Here is a 21,842-nt window from a genome sequence, read left to right on the forward strand (position 1 = left end):
GCATGTTCAGCGCCCAAGTCCCGCCCTCGAAAGTTCCTGAACTTTGATAAAGTACTACCTCGCAAGCAGGGCCGTTTGGAGGGGGAAATATTTACCCGGAACTTCATTTAGACCCTGGTTCCTGCGGTCTAAACACACCGAGTACCACCCAAAGTTCCTGGTTCCTGGGTAAAGTTCCTGTGGTGGAAACGCGGCTATATAGAGCTATTATATCTACAAAATTAATCTTTGCACTGCAGATGGGGTACAGAGAAGATACATCTGAATTGTATATATATATATATATATATATATATATATATATATATATATATATATATATATATATATATAGTAATATCATTTAGTAATATCCCAGCAGTTGTGGTCTTCACTGGTCTTGACACAAAATCTATAGACGTCTTACAGAAAAAAGTTTGTTCCAGAATTCATAATTTGGAATTATAAAATCAGAATTGCGACATAAAAAGTCGCATTTATCTTTTAATCGTGTTTATTCCGTGCCGGAAACAAGCTTCCATGCAGACTGTATCAATAGGTGTGGTTACTGAATCAACATGACTAATCATCTGGCTACTTTAGAAATGAAGCAAGTTTCTGCACGATTTATAAAACCCAAATCAGTATAATTAGTGACTGGTTGTTAATGACAGGGCGGAAATACAATATTTTAATAGTGGATACCCACAGGCCATTTCCCTCTTGAACAGTTAACCCCCCCCCCCCCCCCCCCCCCCCAAGGCAAATGCCTGTAAGTGCAATTATTCCCACTTTTGAGTGCAATATCTCCTAAACTCAGGTGATTACTTATATTACTTATATTATTTATTATTTATATTTATTCTCTCCACCCAAATACTGTAAATGCTCATAATCTACGTCTTCTGACTAAACGTAACCGTGACCTTATACTGTTCATATTTTTTTTCATATTTTTCTTCTTAGAATTTTTTATTACCGTGTTGTATTGTATTGTTTATGTGCACTGGAAGCTTCAGCACCAAAAAAAATTCCTTGTGTGTGAAAGCACACTTGGCAATAAAGCTCTTTCTGATTCTGATTCTGATACAAACTACTTCAGCTAGATCTGTCTGATGTTGTGCCCCTCCACAGCGCGAGGTGGCGGATGACAGTAAAGTGCATGTTAATAAGCAGCACTAGTAGTACTTTACAAGCTGGCGGGAAGCATAGGTCACATTTCACTTTTTAATCGCGTCGGTTTTGTTTTTTAGGAGTGTCCATATAATCCTAAGTAGCACGCGGGTTTGTTTTGTTTGAAGTCACGGTCGCAACATTTTCTTCACTTCCGCATCTGTTAATGTAGGAAGGGCGGACATTTAGAAGAGAATGGAGGATAACAAGGTAAAGTCAAAAGTTACTACACGAAACTTAATAATGCGCTTGATATACACATGGCTGTATATCCTCTGTTTCTACAGATTTCCACAGGTCCTCTTATGATTGCGCTGCAATATAATGACCTGTTTGACTTGAACTCAACGTCCACAAACACGGATGCACTACCCAAAGGCAGAGCATTTACCTTTATTAAGGTATGAGTACAGTTATTGGGTGTGATATACATTGGGTGTGATTTAATATTTTGAAATGCTTGCTGTGAATATAGGCTATGCAAACTGTGAATGAGAGACTTGTGGACCAGAACAAGGCTGAATCTTTGCTTTTTGAAGTGATTCTCATTGCAAAGGAGTGTTCAGAAGAAATCAAAATGAAGATAGTTGAGAGTGTTAAGCATTATGGTAAGTTAATTAAAAGATGATTTTAATATGGAACTTGCATACATATACAATTAAACAAAAATCAAGTTTTATCAGTGGTCATTTTAGGTGCTCCTAAAAATGTGTATTTACTTTTAATCACTTCTGCTTTATAATTCTGTTACAGATTTAATTATTTTTTTTAATGCAGTTTTGACTTTTTATTAAATGTCAATTGTTAATGTTTTTTTTACATATGAAAGATTTTTTTTTATGGGCCAGAATCACTATTTTGCAGCAAGTGATAGACATTTAATGCGTTTAAAATGCTTTTTACTGTTACTTTTATGTTATAAAATTGATTGAAATGTCTAAGGTTTCTCATAATAATAATGATAAAACATGAGACTTGTGCTGTTAATACTGAAATAAAATCTTTTTGTACACCTATTGGCTTATATGCTCTTTTGTGATTCAATATGCTTGTATCGCTTTGTTTTTTCTATCACCAGGTCTAGAAATAGGCAAATTTTACTTTTGCAAAAAGGAAGAACTCCTAAATACTCTTCAATCAAACAAAGTAAAGCTGTTCCTATCTACCGACAAGGGTGATGTCTATAAAGCTCTGCATACTGGTAGATCACCTCATGATGCATGAACATTTAACAAGTAATTTCAAAGTTATTGGAAGGCATTAGTTAATGTTTGCACATTTTGTTGAGTTTAGGAATTCCAGCTGCTTTGCTGTACGATCAGGCCGATCATCACATCCTCAATCAGCTGAAGGTCATTTTCTCAGGTGACGTTATCGGTTTTTCTGAGGATTCACTCGATAGTCTTACAGATTTTGGGTTCAGTGAAACCCAAATAGAGACCTGCAAAGCAGCGAAGGTAAATCATGAAATATTTGCATTTCTACAACGGATAACACATCATCTGTTTTGCTCTAATACTATGTTTTTAAGGTTTATTAGTCTTATTAACCTAGTCTTATGTTATCAGATCTGCATGAAAGAGTTTGCCGTTCTGATTGGTCAGATGAGGAGGAGGTTCGGGCATGAGAACAGCCCTCTCTGCACATGTGTCTTAACCGCGTGGGGCTCTCGAAACATCTGTGCCACTGCCCTAAAAACTCTTCGGGAATGGGGTCTGGATGTGGACGAGGTGTTTTGTCTGGCTGGAGCTCCTTGCAGCCCCATATTGGCTGTAGTTAAACCCCACATACTGTGGGACGGTGGCCTTCACAACATGAGGGACTTGTCCGCCCATTCCTGAGAGTCAGTAGCACTAGGCTGGACACACAATTGTGGCTTTCCTTTTAATCAGGTGCCAATTCTGTTCTCTTGCTGTTACACTTGACTGCATTTATTACTCAAAATGTTGTACAATAAGGAGCATTCATATGAGGTGATTTGGCTTTAATGGTGATTCACATCTCTATAGATGTATAGGGGTTTATATGAACTGTTTACAAAATAATATATAGTATATGTTTGGCAATTAGCAAGCTCCAAATGCTGTAGGAAACCATTTAAAACAAGTTTAATACCAATATCTACTGAAATCAAATGCAACCAAAATTACAAGACATGGAAGCAAAATCTGGGCATATAACATAATATATTTTATATATACACTGAAAATATCAAAACCTAATTAGCAGAGTTAACATGCTTGCACCATCATTAAAGTTGATCCTAACATGGCTTGGGTTGAATTTCAGTAAGGCACTACCGTTAGCTAAATAGCTAAATGATTTCATTTTTTCGCTGAGACAAATGATAAGGTAAACATGTAATAATATTAATGGTTGACTCAAAATGAAAACCATCCCTTTAAGAGTGAAAGTACATTTCAAACGATAACACTTGTGTATTTGTCAATATCAGTAACATTTTATGCATGTATCAACAATAGTGACATTGGCGAAAGTAAAGCAAGGAGTATATTTCATGCAGTAACGTATTGCAGCTGAAATAAGTGATCGTCTTTGGCTCAACATAGTAAAACACTCGTAAAGATTAGGAAACATAAAAAACAACACATTGATGAAATGTAAAAAATAAAACGCCTATAATCACAGATCGATCTCTCTATATAAAAAAAACTAACGTTGCACATTCATACAAACATCTTTAGAGGCTCAAATGAGAATACAAAAATATATTTAAGCTTCCAAAGAAATTCATCCTTCATCTGTACCACTTTCAAACAGTAGACACTGCAATGATACCATACATATGAAAATCAGAATACATTTGTTTGTATTTGAAATGGTATGCAGTTCTTTGTGATCGAGATCAAGTATTGAAAAACTGCATGAAAGGTTTTGCCACTAGTTCTCCTTTATGCTGAGAATATCTGCTGTAGCTAAAAATGCAAATAATTCAGCCAAAAACATATATGGAGAGGTTTTTAAAAATCTGAAGTGGTTTATGGTCCTCAAACGTAGATGCCTTCAGGATTCAAACCAGAGGAGATTGAACTATGGAGTCCACGGATGCTGCCAACCACTGGATAAGTTAAACCCGGACGTTTCAACGAGCCAGTTAATGCAGCGAAGTCTGGGAAATGAAAGAAAACTATTAAATTACATCTTATTAAAAAATATTGTCTTATATCTCATTGTACTAATGGAGATCTTAAGAATATAGAGTGTAATCAAGGTCAAAGGGAAATTTTGAAGAATGGACTCAGAATGCAAAAAAACTAGTTGCAGACGACCAGATATTTACATGCGTCTTTTCTTTATTCCTATATCCGTTTCTTGTTTGGAATATCATACTAATATTTCTGCAGTATATATGTATACAATACATGGTATGCCACTGAGTGAAATACAGTACCCACGATGCAATTGCACTTGGTTCATTTCCAATGTGAAAAATTGTGTTATTTGATCAGATTTCAAAAAGAATGCAGGCTAATATTTCATTCCTATCCACCAACCAGATCCAACTATGGCAAGCCGTTTTGACTTTTAGTCATTCCCAGCAAATGAATTCCTGATATCAAGAATTGAATTTGAATGGCTGCCTATGGTGAAATTTCACTAGTGAAAAAACAATTACAGATATCAAGAATTATTTTTACTAGTTGAAAATACATTTTTGATATCAATAATTCGATTTCTGCGAGTGATTACATCATTGTTGATATTAGGAATGAACATTTTACTAGAGGAAATCTAATTCCTGATATAAAATGTTTCCATTGTTACTAGTAGAAATGTAATTCCTAACGGCAAAAATGAAAATGTAATTATAAATGTAATTGTTGATATCGAGAATTCACACCCTGTGAATGCTTCAAAATCGAAATGGCTCGACATTTAACTAGTGAAAATTGAGTTCTTGAAGAGGTAATTCATATTTTTACTAGTAACAAAGTAGTTATTCATATCAAATTATATTTCTATAAATAAGAAATACAAAGCTGATATGTGTACTTGGATTTTTTTTATCTAGTAAGAAATCAAATGTTGAAATCAAGAAAAGAATTTAAATGGCAGACTTAATTGTCACTAGTGACAGTTAATTTCTGATATCAATTGTGATTGTTACTAGTAAAATTAGTAACATGTTAGATATCTGTAATTATATTGATATCAAGTATTTTATTGTTGATATAAAGAATTGAATTAGATGATATTTCACTAGTTGAAATTCAATTACTGATATCAAGAATTTGCATTTTAACTAGTAAAAATGTAATTGTGGATATCAAGAATTTTTGTGAATGAATAAAAGTCAAAATGGCTTGCCATAGCCTATAGTGACATTTAACTAGTGAAAATACAATTACAGATGTCAAGAATTATAGTTTTTAGTTGTATTATTCGAAATGTATTTCTTGATATTAAGAATTTGCATTTGAGCGAGTGACGACATCATTGTTTATATCAAGCATTCACATTTTTACAAGTTGAAATGTAATTCTTTATATTAAAAAAATCTAATTCCTGATATCAAGAATCAGCATTTTAAATTAAAATTTAATTGTTGACTAAATAAATAGTTTATAGGACATTTGATAACTTTTGTTTTTGTGAGCTATGTGACCTTAGCCCGTGGGACTACGGATGGAAATAAGCCCTTTGCTACAATCCGGCATGTTTACATGCATGTATTCCATGTTTTGTTCATTAACATGCGCTGTCCCAATCAAATAAATAAAAAAAATTAACAAAATAAAGGTCAAAACGGCGTGCCATAATCCAAATGTGATTATCAAGTGCTCCTGAAGATCTTAATTATCTCGATCATGAGATAATCAGGGTCTGATTAGGGTTGGAGCTGAACTTTGAAGAAGGCTAGCTCTACAGGAACATGATTGGACACCCCTGGTGTCAACTGTTTGGCCATGACTGCAGGAATAACACTTACAATACCAACTACAACCACAAGGTGGCACTTTGGATTAGTCACATAAACAAAACCAGAAAAAAGGGAATCACTTTGAACTTAGTGACATCTACAAACAGAAGGCTTGCAATTATTTTCCCTTCCAGGATTGTCGTCAATAAAGTTAAAAAGAAATAACAGATTTTTTGTACTAGACAGAGAAAATGGCATTAGGGCTGTTGAGTCAATCATTGCACAGCTATAATCTTTCGCGGCACTTAACTCTCAGCAGTGCTTCTGAATCACCCTCAGCCTTATATGGTTTACAGGAAAAAGCATGAACTGCCCTGCCCCAAAAAACATTCTTTTACTTTCTGAAAAGCAGATAGTACAAGGGCCTGCAGATTTGGCACTGCACTAAATTGAAACCAGATGTGGTCTTGCCATTAATGACACTTGTAAAATGCACTCATTACTCATTATGGTTGAGGTCTTGTCGTCATTCTTCTGAGTGCTAACAGTATCCATACTGTATGGAGCAATTCTGAACAACAGAATATTTGGTTCTGATATGGGGCTTTGGATATGTTGCCAGTAAAACAGATACCTTTATCATCTGTTGTGTTGCTTAAGTCCTCGTCGCCAGGCTCCACGGGCAGAACCGTGACTTTGGTGCCTGTTTGTTGAATAAACTGCTGTAGGTTAACCTGCCTCAACTCTTTAGTCAGCTGCTCCAGCTCGTACTGACTCTCCTGGTGGAAAGAAGGACAAGAGGGTAGTGAAATGTTTGTGTAGTGTTGCAACAGCCATTCAGCCTGCAGCAATGCAATAATAATTGGCTAGTAACAATTCTCCAATATACTTCCAAAAAATTAGCTCAAGAATCCAAACACATGCGGCATTTGTGTACTTACAGCTAACACAATTGAGAATGTTTCTGACAGAACTCTGCTGAAAAGAGCAGCTAAGACCAGCATATGTTTCTGGTTAGTGCTAATTTAGTGCTAGTCTAGTTAGTGGTCTGGTTCAGTGGTTCCCAACATTTTGTCCATGAAGCCCCCCATATAAGAAAACCTGTGCCCCCTCCCTGCACCACTCTCTGCCAGAAGGTGGCGCTTCTGGAACAGCAGCAATAAAAGGTTTGCTACACTTATAAACACTACTTTAATAGGGATCATATGGAGGCAAGATAAAAATTAAATGTCTTGGAAACTTTTGTATTCAGTTCCCTTCAGAAATGCATTCATATAAAACTCCACCCCAATTCAATGTTTAAAGGGGTCATATGATAAGATTTCTTGTTTTCCTTTTTTCATTAGTGTTATGTAGCTGTTATAAAGCTCAAAGTCTCAAACCCAAAGATATTCTGGTCCCACTTTATATCAGCCTTCTATGTACTTCAATCAAAAAAATAAGTTCTTACTGTGTCCATATTGTATTGCAAAACACTTTTGCTGATATTAAGGTGGGATACAGGTAAAGTTAGGGACAGGTGTGTTGGTGTGGGTAATTTTAAGGTTAAAGTTAGGGACAGGTGTGGTGGTGTAGGTAATTTTAAGGTTAAAGTTAGGGACAGGTGTGGTGGTGTAGGTAAGTTTAAGGTTAAAGTTAGGGACAGGTGTGGCGGCATAGGTAATTTTAAGGTTAAAGTTAGGGACAGGTGTGGTGGTGTGGGTAAGTTTAAGGTTAAAGTTAGGGACAGGTGTGGTGGTGTGGGTAAGTTTAAGGTTAAAGTTAGGGACAGGTGTAGTGGTGTGGGTAATTTTAAGGTTGAAGTTAGGGACAGGTGTGGTGGTGTGGGTAATTTTAAGGGTAAAGTTAGGGACAGGTGTGGTGGTGTGGGTAAGTTTAAGGTTAAAGTTAGGGACAGGTGTGGTGGTGTGGGTAAGTTTAAGGTTAAAGTTAGGGACAGGTGTGGTGGTGTGGGTAATTTTAAGGGTAAAGTTAGGGACAGGTGTGGTGGTGTGGGTAATTTTAAGGTTGAAGTTAGGGACAGGTGTGGTGGTATAGGTAAGTTTAGGGTAAAGTTAGGGACAGGTGTTTTGGTATAGGTAAGTTTAAGGTTAAAGTTAGGGACAGGTGTGGTGGTGTGGGTAAGTAAAGGGTAAAGTTAGGGACAGGTGTGGTGTGGGTAAGTAAAGGGTAAAGTTAGGGACAGGTGTGGTGGTGTGGGTAAGTAAAGGGTAAAGTTAGGGACAGGTGTGGTGGTGTGGGTCAGTTTAAGGGTAAAGTTAGGGACAGGTGTGGTGGTGTGGGTAAGTTAAGGGTAAAGTTAGGGACAGGTGTGTTGGTGTGGGTAAGTTTAAGGGTAAAATTAGGGACAGGTGTGGTGGTGTGGGTAAGTTTAAGGGTAAAGTTAGAGACAGGTGTGGTGGTGTGGATAAGTTAAAGGGTAAAGTTAGGGACAGGTGTGGTGGTGTGGATAAGTTAAAGGGTAAAGTTAGAGACAGGTGTGGTGGTGTGGATAAGTTAAAGGGTAAAGTTAGGGACAGGTGTGGTGGTGGGTAATTTTAAGGTTAAAGTTAGGGACAGGTGTGGTGGTGTGGGTAAGTTTAAGGGTAAAGTTAGGGTCAGGTGTGGTGGTGTGGGTAAGTTTAAGGGTAAAGTTAGCGTCAGGTGTGGTGGTGTGGGTCAGTTTAAGGGTAAAGTTAGGGACAGGTGTGGTGGTGTGGGTAAGTTTAAGGGTAAAGTTAGGGACAGGTGTGGTGGTGTGGGTAAGTTTAAGGGTAAAGTTAGGGACAGGTGTGGTGGTGTGGGTAAGTTTAAGGGTAAAGTAAGGGACAGGTGTGGTGGTGTAGGTAAGTTTAAGGGTAAAGTTAGGGACCGGTGTGGTGGTGTGGGTAAGTTTAGGTTAAAGTTAGAGACAGGTGTGGTGGTATGGGTAAGTTTAAGAGTAAAGTTAGGGACAGGTGTGGTGGTGTGGGTAAGTTTAAGGGTAAAGTTAGGGACAGGTGTGGTGGTGTGGGTAAGTTTAAGGGTAAAGTAAGGGACAGGTGTGGTGGTGTAGGTAAGTTTAAGGGTAAAGTTAGGGACAGGTGTGGTGGTGTGGGTAAGTTTAAGGGTAAAGTAAGGGACAGGTGTGGTGGTGTGGGTAAGTTTAAGGGTAAAGTAAGGGACAGGTGTGGTGGTGTAGGAAAGTTTAAGGGTAAAGTTAGGGACAGGTGTGGTGGTGTGGGTGAGTTTAAGGGTAAAGTTAGGGACAGGTGTGGTGGTGTGGGTAAGTTTAAGGGTAAAGTTAGGGAAAGGTGTGGTGGTGTGGGTAAGTTTAAGGGGTAAAGTTAGGGACAGGTGTGGTGGTGTGGGTAAGTTTAGGTTAAAGTTAGGGACAGGTGTGGTGGTGTGGGTCAGTTTAAGGGTAAAGTTAGGGACAGGTGTGGTGGTATGGGTAAGTTTAAGGGTAAAGTAAGGGACATGTGTGGTGGTGTAGGTAAGTTTAAGGGTAAAGTTAGGGACAGGTGTGGTGGTGTGGGTAAGTTTAAGGGTAAAGTTAGGGACAGGTGTGGTGGTGTGGGTAAGTTTAAGAGGTAAAGTTAGGGACAGGTGTGGTGGTATGGGTAAGTTTAAGGGTAAAGTAAGGGACATGTGTGGTGGTGTAGGTAAGTTTAAGGGTAAAGTTAGGGACAGGTGTGGTGGTGTGGGTAAGTTTAAGGGTAAAGTTAGGGACAGGTGTGGTGGTGTGGGTAAGTTTAAGGGGTAAAGTTAGGGACAGGTGTGGTGGTGTATGGAATTACCTTTGTCTCAATAAAACTGAACAAAACTTTAAACTGAACAAAACTTTTTTAGAAGCTATCAAAAATATGCCATTACAAAAGAATTAAAACACATCGAAAATGAAAAAAAAATTAACTCAGTCGCACAAATGTAACAGGATATTAAGTATGCTTCATTCTTTGAATGAATGATGCTTCATGTTTTTCAAAGATTCGTTTTTGCAAATCATGGATTGTGAATGCATTGCCAAAGATTTCGCCTACGTTTCTCAGTTTTTCGTTTGCTTTTTTGACACAAACCTCTAGTGGGGGCGGGCTTAACAGTGATCTACTCTGATTGGATAAAGAGCTTTTGATGGACAGGTGAAATAATCTTGCGGTGCTTTGTATTAGGCTAGTTTGTAAAGATTGAGCTCTCAGGAGAGACATGGAGCGGTGGCGGATGTCCAGAATTCAATTCAATAATTAGTTTATTAGTTAATATAAACCTGATGTTCAATTCTTGCATTTACCCTGAATATCAAAAGGTTGTATATCAAAAGCGGGGACAGTTTTTTTAATGCATTTTATTTCATGATTTCACCGGAACAAATAGAAAGTCTCTGCAACGGCGTTAAGCGATTAAAGCGCTCGTCTGTGTGTGTATGAAATGATGCTCTCTTCTAGTTAACCAGAGATGTTTTGTTTGTATTAGTTAGGTTCATCCGTGCAACAAGATGTTTCAATGTTTCAAAAAGTGGTGGGGACATTTCGCACCCGCAAATTACGCCTATGTATATCAATAACCCGCAATGAACTGTTGCACACTGTACATGGATACACCTTTTATCGATATTATTGGTTACTTCAATAACACCAACTTATTGCTGCCTTGAAGAACAAGCGGGTGAAGAAGATGATGAAGATGAAGCCGCCGCCGCTCCATGTCTCTCCTGAGAGCTCATCTTTACAAACTAGCCTAATACAAAGCACCGCAAGATTATTCCACCTGTCCATCAAAAGCTCTTTATCCAATCAGAGTAGATCACTGTTAAGCCCGCCCCCACGAGACGTTTGTATCAAAACAGCAAATGAAAAACTGAGAAACGTAAGCAAAATCTTTGCTAATGCATTCACAAGCCATGATTTGTGAAAATGAATCTTTGAAAAACATGAGCAAAGAATGTAGCATACTGAATATCCTGTTATTCAGTATCCTGGTCAGCAGTGTAATTAGAAATGTAACTACAGAAATTAATTACATATGTAATTAGATGCAGGTATTTTTTTAAATGTAAGTGCAATGTAACAACATGTATGTACACAATAACTGCATTGTATCAAATTATTAATTTAAATGTTAGTACATAGTAGTGAGGCCACCTAATATAAAGTGGGTCCGATATTCTTTGTAAAAGTTAAGGCTCAGCCACGCCTTTCTAAAATGCTTCATTTAAACACAACCCACAAATCTAAGTCAGTGTGTGGGGCAGAGTTTTAGAAAAATGGCCAAAGAACGGCGGCTTAACTGGTATTGTGGTATTGTTGCCGCCGGCGCTACCATGTCGTGTAGACGCTGTTTTTTCTGTTGTGTTTTTGGCTTGGGTTGTTTCAAATATTAAGCATTACAAAATAACAGTAGCTAGCTAAATATAATATTTATAACTTATAGTAGCCTACCATATAGACGAGTAAAAAACCAGAAACCAGCACGCACCACTTAGACAAGAAAATAGCGGACGAGAAACTCCACGTAATTTAAAAATACTACTGCAATTGTGTCACAAATAGTTTCAAGACTTTTTCAGGTGAGAATGTATTTGTTTAAAGATTAAATCTGTGGTTTATTTATAAAGATAGGGCCTATTTGACAATTTTATCTGGCGTTTTAGTTTAGTTAAGAGATCCAGGCGATCAGCGAGTCTTCAGCGCTCATTAGAGAGCAGCTTTTTCTCGGCCAGTTCTTCTGACGTCTGCCACGGGCTCGGATGTCTCTGAGATATGATTCGTCTTGTGTAGATCTAACGGCCAATCTTTCGTAACCGAGCAGCGTTAATGATAAATGGCTAGGCTCTTATAAGATACAGATTTTACCAACACGGCACATTAAAAACACGACATTGAGTGATTTACTCCAGTCAAGCCAGTCACAACGAAAATAGTCTGCACACTTATTACGATATCTACGGTAATCTGCAAGAAGTGCAAAAAGATGGGCTTTGAGGTGTTTTTAATTCAGCGAGTCTTCAGTAATACCTTTCAATCAAATACAATTTATTTTCTTCTTAAGTACAAAATTAAGATGTTCTTAAGAAAATATTTGAGAACTTAAGAATTTTTCAAGAGTTGCACTTAGGAACATTCTTACGAACTTCTTAGAATTTTCTTAACTTCTTTCTTAAGACATTTTTTGTGAATCCGGCTCCAGAACAAAGATTGGCTGAGAAAACAAAAAACACGGAACTGATTGACTACTATGGCAACCCTTCAGCTGAAATGAGGAGAACATGCTCTTGCCTGACGGAAAGAGTTCAGAAGAGAGTGGAGGAAGAGCAGGACATGTATGCAGATGTACAGGAGCTACAGATAATGCCGATTATTGGGATTTTTTTAAATTAAATAAAAGTAGTTTGAATTATACACACCTTTTCACTGCGTTATTATTGTACTCTAGTCCAATGGAGATGCAGCCGCTGCTGATCTTTTCATATTTGCCACACCTCTCACGGCTGGTGTGAGCAAGCTTGCGTCTTTTGCGTTGTAAAAATGTGATCGTCACCATTTATAGAATCAAAGAAAGTAATCATCAACTGGTTTCGGTAAGTGACCAATTATTTGGAGCATTCCTAGAAACTATGCCTGTGAAAAGGTTTTTAATATCCATATTTGACCCTTAAAGCATTTAAGCTCCTGACATATTGGTATGGACATTGGCTCCTGATATTTTTGGATGGCTCTTAAAAGTGTTAAGTAGAAATGCTCCCTTCTGCCTTTGACATCACAGCTCAGGCCAGTCACTAATGAAAGACTTTGCACATTCTTGTGGAGCCTTCAGATAATGCTATTAAACAACCCAAAAATTACTCACCTTCATGTCATTCCAAACCCATAAGACTTTCGTTCATCTTTTTTTGAACACAAGTGAAGATATTTGTTATGAAATCTGAAATTTCTGTCCCTCTATTGACATTGACATTCAACCACTTTGATGCTTTAAAAAGTTCAAACAGAGGATCGTAAACGTTCTAAAGAAATATGATCTCTTTATGTGATGAACAGACTGAATCTAGGCTTTTAATCACATATTAACATTGATCAGCGAGCATAAACAGAGGCTCAACCAAACCGCATTGGTTCTTGCGGAAGCTCATGCTGCGTAAAACACGAGAATGAACCTCATTGGTTCTCAAATGTCAAGCGAACATACTTGAGCATGCATTTACCACAACTGGTGCATGCATGTGCCGGTATCAATTTTTCATGTTATGATTAATTGCTGAAGCTTTTATCACGGTATATGGTATCATCACGATATTGAAATAAGTTGCAAAAAAAAAAAAAAAAAACGTTGTCATAGTATAACAGCTTTAAGTGTAATAAAAAAATAAATAAACTGAATGTTTAAATAAATAAAACAATGCACCAAACAGTAACATTTTTAAAAAGATTGAATTACAAAAGAATTAGACTATAAAGAAAAACAGGTAACACATTACAATAAGGTCTTATTATTAAATGCATTAACAAAGATTGAGCAATAGCTACATTTGTTACAGAAAGTATTATGTTTTTTGTTAATATTAGTTAAGAAATAAGGATCATTGTTAGTTTTATCTTAGATCCATTACATAAGTTATTTTGATTTAGTATTTTGAAGTGTTTTTCATTGTCAGTTTGGTAATAATGAAGCCGTATGTCTCAAAGGGTAACTGAACAATAACAAATAATCAAGTTCTAATTACTAGGACATGTAGTCCAGATTAAAGTATAAAAATGTTTAAGTTTGAAAATAAATAGCCTATTAAGTCTTTACGTATTTGGTGCTGCGATGAACAATATTAAGAATACAAAAAATGAATGGCCGGTTGGAGCATTTTAAAAACTTCACTAGCGCTGTTGGTTTGTTTGCGGGGTTTCCGGGGTAATCGCTGCATTCTGCAGTTCCATCAGCGCCCTCTGCTGTCATCAGGGTTGCCAGGTCCCAGAAATCAATCAATCTATCTATCTATCTATCTATCTATCTATCTATCTATCTATCTATCTATCTATCTATCTATCTATCTATCTATCTATCTATCTATCTATCTATCTATCTATCTATCTATACACACACACACACATAATCAGTCAAAAGTTTGGAAACTTTTGGTTTTGAAAACTGAATGTTTTTAAAGAAGTCTCTTCTACTTACCAAGGCTGCATTTATTTGATCAAAAAATACAACTAAACAGTATTATTGTGAAATATTGTTACAATTTAAAATAACTTTTCTATTTTAATATATTTTAAAATGCAATTTATTTATGTGATTCAAAGCTGTATTTTCAGCTGAATTATTCCAGTCTTCATAGTCACATGATCCTTCAGAAATCATTGTAAATTGATTTGCTGCTCAAGAATCATTTATGTTTATTTTTAATGTTGAAAACAGTTGTGTAATTTTTTCAGGATTATTTAATTAATAGAAAGTTCAAAAGAACAACATTTATCTGAAATATAAAGCTTTTGCAACTTTATAAATGTCTATACTGTCACTTAATCCATTTTTTAAGGCATCATTGCTGAATAAATATATTCCTTTCTTTGTTTACCCCCCCCCCCCCCCCTCCCTTTGTTTACCTTTGTTAGCTTTTTATTTCAGATAAATACTGTTTTTTACTTCAGATAAATACTGTTAACATAAATGCAGCTTTGGTGAGTAGAAGTTACTTATTTCAAAAACAATCAAAATAGTAGTTTCCAAAATTGTGTGTGTACAGTATTACAATTACAGGGCTGTTTTCTTTTAGGCATTATGCTCTCTTCCCCACCCTTCTCATATGGTGCTGAATAGATTTCAGCAGTTAAGAGAGAAAGCATCATTGTGATTCAGTGCTGTTTGTTCCGAACCGGTGCTTCTACAACAACCAACCACCAAAGGCATAACTCATGTGACGTGATGATGCTTGATTTGTGATGTTACTTCAAATGCACAAGTGACGTGTCTACACACGTGCAGTGAATCGATTCCGATTCCAATTCCAATTCCTGGTTCCGGAATCGATGGGAGTCGATTCCAAGAATTGATTCCACACTGTTGTTTTCGATTCTTCTTTTTTTTACTAAATGGATGGAGGAACCTCGTCCCGGAGTGACCACGGGATACAAGGATGTATAAAGTGCCCTTCTCTGAAACTTCATTTGTAAAATGAAGATACATTTCAATAACACGGATTGATTTTAAATTATGGATGCTCCTGAGATGGCCCATATAGCCCAGCAATAAATGCAATTTAAAGGTCCTATTCTTCGCGTGTTTTTGAAGCTTTGATTATGTTTACAGTGTGCAATATAACATGAGTTCATGTTTCACGTGTAAAAAAAACCCAGTATTTTTCAAACAACATTGTTTCCTCTGTCCTAAAAACGGCCTGATGATTTCCTTGTTCTATGAAGTCCCTCCTTCAGAAACACGTAACGAGTTCTGATTGGGCCAGCGCTTCCCGTGTTGTGATTGGACAGCAGTAGGGCTGGGACAACGCGTCGATGTCATCGATGACGTCGACGCAAAATATGCGCGTCTATTCGTCAGACTCAAAATAAAGATGGTGGATCCGGAGAGTAGTAGCAACCATAGATATGCATAATAAAGTATATTATGTAATTAAGTATATTATTTATTATGTATATCTATGGTAGCAACACGAGTGGCTCCTCAGACTTTCAGAAGTGCAAGGCTTGCGGGTTGGCGCGCGGCGCGCACTGAGCAAGCGCTCTTAACACGGGCGCGCATACACGCGTTTTGTTGTCACGGCTACATAAACACATTTCTGCACACAGGAAGACAGATGTTTTGGTAATATTTTATGTATTTTAATCACAATAACAAACGTTTGCATCAAGTGAAAGCATCGGGCACATTGGCTACCTACATAATAAGCTGTTTTAAATTTAAAATGTTCACTGTCTAATCGCGCTGATGTGACCGAGGGTATCCATCCTCTAAGTGAGCACAGTTTCATCCCAGGACTATTCCGGTTTTACACGGAATATTCACGCCCGTAATGCACTCTACATGTAACTGTTTTTACTGTCATGCCGCGGATGCGCGCAGCGTTTCTGTTACGTGTCATCCACGGGGCTGTGTGACGTTTTCTCTGCCTCTGCACACTAGAAGCGTGTCTGACGCGGCACTGCTGCTGCTATTAATGCGGAGGGAAGCTATATTCATAATGTTAAACATAAATAGCCTACTGATACAGCAAAGACAACGTCGGCAGTAGCCTATTGACCATATATCTATGATATTGACGGCACAGGCAGTGTGCAAACTCAAACCTGTTTACGTGGGAGCCGAAACAAAAACGGACACTCCACGCAGCCGAAACGCTCACGGCACGCTTCAGTGTCCCCAGATTTGATTAACCAACTTGTTGATATTTAATCGATGGGCATAGCCTGTAGGCTGAGTTGCATACATAGAAAAATCGTATATTGTGTTTCGTTGTTGGTTTATACTTAGCTATTTATTTGTGTGTGCGTGTGTATGTGTGGGGCCTGGTAATCCCTACGTTATGGGGACAAAATGTCCCCACAAAGATGGCAATATCCGAAAACCTTGTCCTTGTGGGGACATTTTTAGGTCCCCATGAGGAAAACATCTTATAAATCACACAGAAGGAGTTTTTTTGAGAAAGTAAAAACATAGAATGTTTCCTGTGATGGGTAGGTTTAGGGGCAGGGGCAGTGTAAGGGGATAGGATGTACAGTTTGTACAGTATGAAATCCATTACGCCTATGGAAAGTCCCCATAAAACATGGAAACACGACGTGTGTGTGTGTGTGTGTGTGTGCGCGCGCGTGCGTGCACTTTATGATTTTATTGAATGCATTGTTCTTGTATAGTCTTTTACTTTGGAATTGTAAAAGCAATAAACATATATTGCAATGTTAAGGAATTAGTTTTTTGCATTCAGATAATTAAATCAACATGTATAAATTGCTATTAGGCAATTAATGGGGAGATAATCGATAATCGAATCGAATCGTAACCGAATCGGACAGGAAAAATGAATCGTTAAATCAATCGATGCATCGAAAAAATAATCGCTAGATTAATCGTTTAAAAAATAATCGTTTATCCCAGCCCTAGACAGCAGCTTAGCTCACTTTGCCCGGAAAGGTCCCGCCTCTTACCATAACGGGGAGATGCAAGCGCTGAATGTGCGCTCTTCTCCACGTGGGAGAGCAACAAGAACACGCCCCCTATTTTGCGTGTATTTTTGGGCGGAGGGTTAGTCAGCAAGCGGTTCTAGTGACGTCATTCCTGAAGGAAGTGCAGGGGTGTAGTCCAAACTGGCCGTTCGCTGTAGGCTTTGAAAGGGAACTTCTGTTAAAGAATGGGAGCTTTAATAAATAAAAAGGATAGCACATTATTCAAGAACGTGCATTTATTGCATAGTTAAAACTAGATGACATGTATAAAATGCGTGTGCACAGTTAAGTTAAATGACTACGTTTAAATAAGTGCTTTTGCACAGAACGTAAAATAACCACAATATTAACAAAAACAATAGTATAAGTGTCAGGGTTCTGTCATCTCGGTCTAGCTTTCTCTTGGTTTTGTGACAGAGTCCTGACACAGTTTTGTCTTGTCTTGTGTGAGCACGCAGCTTTGAGCATGCTCGAGCTGCGTGCTCTTCTGTCCCTGTAGTTTTCTGTGTGGGGTGTGGTGTTCGGGTCCCAGCAATTCTGTCTAGTTGGGTTTCGGTTCTGTGTTGGGATTCGGACATTCATGCTCCTTGTGTTTTGTCTTCTGTTGTGAACGCACAGAATGAGCATTCGCTCGTTCTTGTGCACTGTCTTGTCATGTGAGTGTGCGCTCTCCTGTCCGTGTGTTTTGTGTTGAGTAGCATGCAGCTGGTGTTTTACTTGCTGCATTCTTTCTTGTTGTCATGTTTCGTGTGAACATGCAGTTCATGAGTTTTCATTAGCTGCATGTTCATGTCACGTTTGGTGTGAGCACATGTTCATGTGTTTCTTTGTCCCATGCACTCTCATGTCAATCATCTAATCCCACCCACCTTGTTTCCTGATTATTGGTTCATTTGCCCCACCTGTCTTCTCTTATTACCCTCTATTGTTTGCTCCCCATTTAATCTTCTTGTGTTTGCAGTCCTGTGCTGGATCGTCATCAAACATTCCTCCTGTTGTCCTGCTCCTCAAGTCAAGTCAAGTCAAGTCAAGTCAAGTCAAGTCAAGTCAAGTCAAGTCTTGTTTTTCCCCCTCGGCGTTGTTTTGTTTGTTTTGTTTGATTTTTATTAAATAAAGCCCATTCTTCCTGCAATTGAGTCCTCGTTCCTTTCCCCCTCTACAAACCCTGACAATAAGAGTGTACAGTTTATTTGTCAATCAGATGGGCGAGGAAGCTGCGTTCGTTACTATAGCAACAGTAGACTCCGCCATTAATCTGTGCCCTAGGTGCATTTTCTTTCAGAATTATCATTAGATTATAGAAAATGTAAGAACATTGAAAATTAAATAAGACCCTCACATCTGCATTAGTAAGCAGCGCTCAAAACCTACCGTTGTGGACAGCATAACCGTTTCAACCGTTTAAACTAAAATTATGTTTTTGTGTGCAAAATGTAGTAAACTTGTCCACAATGGAGGATCACAGAAGGTAACAATGACAATAAACAACACCATTAACCTAAGGGGATAATAATCAGCGATATGAACGTTTCAGCATGGCTTACCATAATAATAAATTGTTAGAATTATGTTGTAATGACGCCATCACGCAATGATGCAAAAGAACCTCTGAATTGTTTTATTTTTAACTGGTTATTTGAAACTAACTGTCCAAAAGAGCCTTTTGCAGAGACTTCCAGTCATTATTAGTGAGCGAGAGACAAATGATTGCTAAACTCTGTAGAACTGAAAGGGCTCTTAAAGAGGAGTCGATTCCCCTCGATGGAATCGATTTCAAACGTTCGAATCGATTCTTGATTCTTTTTTAAATCGATTCACTCGTTCAGCCATGTGCAAATGTTGGAATTGTTTACATCTGAGCGCGTGTCCCTTTGACGCAGAATACAGCGGTATTGAGCATTTTATACGGTTGATGGGCAAAGTGTTCTTAAATGCCTTATAATAATTTATTAACAATTTATTTTTATTTTTATTTACGGTATTTTGAGGTGCCCACCTCAAAATAACAATATCGTCCATATTCATTACCTTAATATATCGCATTACCGAAAAATCGGCACATGTCTAAACTGGTGTGAGTTGATGAATGTTTACATTGAATAAAAGCCCAAATTCTCTTAAAAGTCTCTTCAAACAATTTGTTTTTACGATCTCAATGAACTTTTTGAAGCATCAAAGTGGTAGTTGTGTAGACTGTGAATGGAGGGAAAGAAATCTCATATTTCATTAAAAAAAAAAATCCTCATTTGTGTTCCGAAGATGAACAAAAGTCTTATGGGTTTGAAACAACATTAGGGTGAGTAAATAATGATTTAAGATTTCTGGGCGAACTAAACCTTTAAGGCTGCAATACATCACAAGACTTTTAAAAAGGAGATGTTAAAATACTAGGTATCATACACTTTCCGACTTTGTACATGGTTACAGAGGAAAAACTGGGCGTGATACACTAACGACTGAAATCCACACACTACCAGACTTCCGAGTCATTCTGAAGAGAATGCTACGTGACACGTTCTAAAATAGGCTCAAAACATGTTTGATATCCTCGATTGGATGGATTCAGTCAGAAGCTAAAAAAATCTGCTAAATCAGACACATTGCAGATAGCGTCGATTCGCCCAGACTGCAAATAGAGGTAAAATTCTGGGCAAAAGTTGTGCAGTGTATTCAGCTTTTGTGATTTTCAAAGATAACTAAAAATCAAAAATGGATTAATCTGGGTATTTTACACTAATGAAAAGCAATGCTTGTCTTTATGGCAGAAATCACAAGACTATTGCACTCTTTAAAGCTTCACTGTGTGTCATTAAAAATCCCAGGATGTCTTTCGGAAAAAGAGTAGGGGTGTAACCCCGGCATCCTGGCCAAATTTGCCCACTGGCCTCTGTCCATCATGGCCTCCTAATAATCCCCACAACCTGATTGGCTTCATCACTCGGTCTCCTCTCCACCAAACAGCTGGTGTGTGGTGAGCGTTCTGGCGAAATATGGTTGCCGTCGCATCATCCAGGTGGATGCTGCACATTGGTGGTGGTTGAGGAGATTCCCCCCTTCAATGTAAAGCGCTTTGAGTGCCTAGAAAAAGCGCTATATAAATCGAACGCTTTATTATTATTATTATTTCCCCCATCTAGCGGTGAAAAGGTATATGACCATACAGTGAATATTAGTTTCTGTTCCTCTCAATTCTGATTTCGTTGTAACTCCTACGGTGGCCAATTTAGTCCAAAATTTACATTTACATGGCTTCCAGTTCGACCTCATCCATGAATGTTCCTTCAAGTGATGAGGTTACTTTAGAAAACTATTAAAATTTGCGGATATTTAATCTGTCAGTTAACATTCTATGTAAAATGAATAATATTTTTACGTTTTCTTTATTTTATTTACCATTTCATTGCTAACAACAGCTATCCCACTTTTGTCTTGTTGATTTGTCTGTTAACAGTCTTAATTCTCTTTTTTGCTTCTTTGGCGACTCTGATACATATCCTCGAGAATAAGAGTGATTCTCCATCAGCAAAAAGGCTTTCAGGTTTTCATATAGCAGTCTCAAGCAATCCCCTCTTCACATTCGACACGGTGCCATCGAGTGTTAAAATGTGAAAGGCGAAGCTTGAATTTGCAACATGGCGACCGGCATTCGAACCCCTCACCCGTATGTATTTTCAGTGGCATATTAAAAACTTATGAGAATACTTAATTATTCGAAAGAAGTAAATATACATTAATGAGCACATATCTTTTTGAAAGAATTGTTTTAGCTAAACTAAAAAAGTTACACAGTTTAGCTTTAATGTTATATTTAAAACTTCATATGGATTTTTTTGTATGTTCACCTTGACGTACCTGCATTCTCTTGCACGACTCAGCCAGTGAGCGGTCCACTGCTCTTGAGCTGTTTTCAAGCTGAGCTGTGTGTTGAGCCTGAGCCTTGAGTTCTGCTTTCACTCTCTGAAGTCTAGCCTTCACTTCCCCTTCACTGGCCTGCTGGGTCTCTCTGATCTCCTTATGCTGCCTTTGAGCCTCTATCCCTGCCTCTACACCCCGCAGTGACATCAGCCGCTGATCCATGTCCGCCTCACAACTTCGCAGCCGACTGCTCAACTCCTGAATTCGTTCCTGCAGCTGCCTCTCGCTCTCCCGCTCGATCTGGAGCTCAGTTGCCCAGAATTCCTCTTCCTCGATCTCCACCTTGTTCCTTCGCACCTGCTTTTCCAACCTTGAAATCTCCTCTGTCATTTTCACATACAGTTCATCATCCTTTGGTCCAACTCTTTTCTCAGTCAACATCCGAAGTTCTGCCTCGTACGCCCCCATCCTGCTGTCTAGAACTGAAAGAGTCTCCCTTTGCAGCCTCACCAGTTGGGTAAGATCCTCCACGCGGTTGCCTGTTAACCGAGGGGACATTGACGGCGAATTGTGGGCACTTCTCACTAAAACCTCTCGTTGTTTGGCGCTTGATTTTTCAATCAGTGTGTAGCGTCCTGTGCGACCTATAGAAAAAAGAATAAAGTTTGCATTGCTGAATAAGATTGTAACCATAGATATTAAAGGAACTGTATGGTATATGCAGGAATCCTGAAGTTAATTTCAATACCTTTTTAAGACTTTTTAAAGACCTTCTCAAAATATTTTAAGACCTCATCGCACTTCAAGTTCTAATCGGCAACAAA

General features: G+C 38.0%; 2 protein-coding genes across 3 annotated transcripts in view; one reads left to right on the plus strand and one right to left on the minus strand.

Annotated features, from left to right (window-relative positions):
- The first annotated feature begins 1,156 nt into the window (after positions 1-1,156).
- LOC137064765 (cytosolic 5'-nucleotidase 1B) lies at positions 1,157-3,094 on the plus strand. Of its 2 annotated transcripts, XM_067436271.1 has the most exons (6): positions 1,157-1,362; positions 1,440-1,553; positions 1,628-1,760; positions 2,231-2,353; positions 2,446-2,609; positions 2,721-3,094. In XM_067436271.1, the coding sequence occupies exons 1-6, from the start codon at positions 1,348-1,350 to the stop codon at positions 2,991-2,993; spliced, it is 822 nt and encodes a 273-aa protein (XP_067292372.1). In that variant the 5' UTR covers positions 1,157-1,347; the 3' UTR covers positions 2,994-3,094. The 2 variants fall into 2 exon arrangements, with proteins under 2 accessions (XP_067292372.1, XP_067292371.1); XM_067436270.1 differs by having other exon boundaries at positions 1,157-1,553.
- A 139-nt stretch (positions 3,095-3,233) lies between these two features.
- Positions 3,234-21,842, minus strand: part of LOC137064766 (ras association domain-containing protein 8) — a 53,704-nt gene continuing 35,095 nt past the window's right edge. Inside the window, exons 3-5 of the mRNA XM_067436272.1 lie at positions 21,016-21,662; positions 6,669-6,813; positions 3,234-4,282 (exon numbers count right to left, since the gene is read on the minus strand). Coding sequence (XP_067292373.1) covers positions 4,161-4,282; positions 6,669-6,813; positions 21,016-21,662 — 914 coding nt within the window. The 3' untranslated portion in view covers positions 3,234-4,160. The remainder of the gene's footprint in view (positions 4,283-6,668; positions 6,814-21,015; positions 21,663-21,842) is intronic.

This window comes from Pseudorasbora parva, chromosome 25, assembly GCF_024679245.1.
Source record: "Pseudorasbora parva isolate DD20220531a chromosome 25, ASM2467924v1, whole genome shotgun sequence".
Taxonomy (NCBI): Eukaryota; Metazoa; Chordata; class Actinopteri; order Cypriniformes; family Gobionidae; genus Pseudorasbora; species Pseudorasbora parva.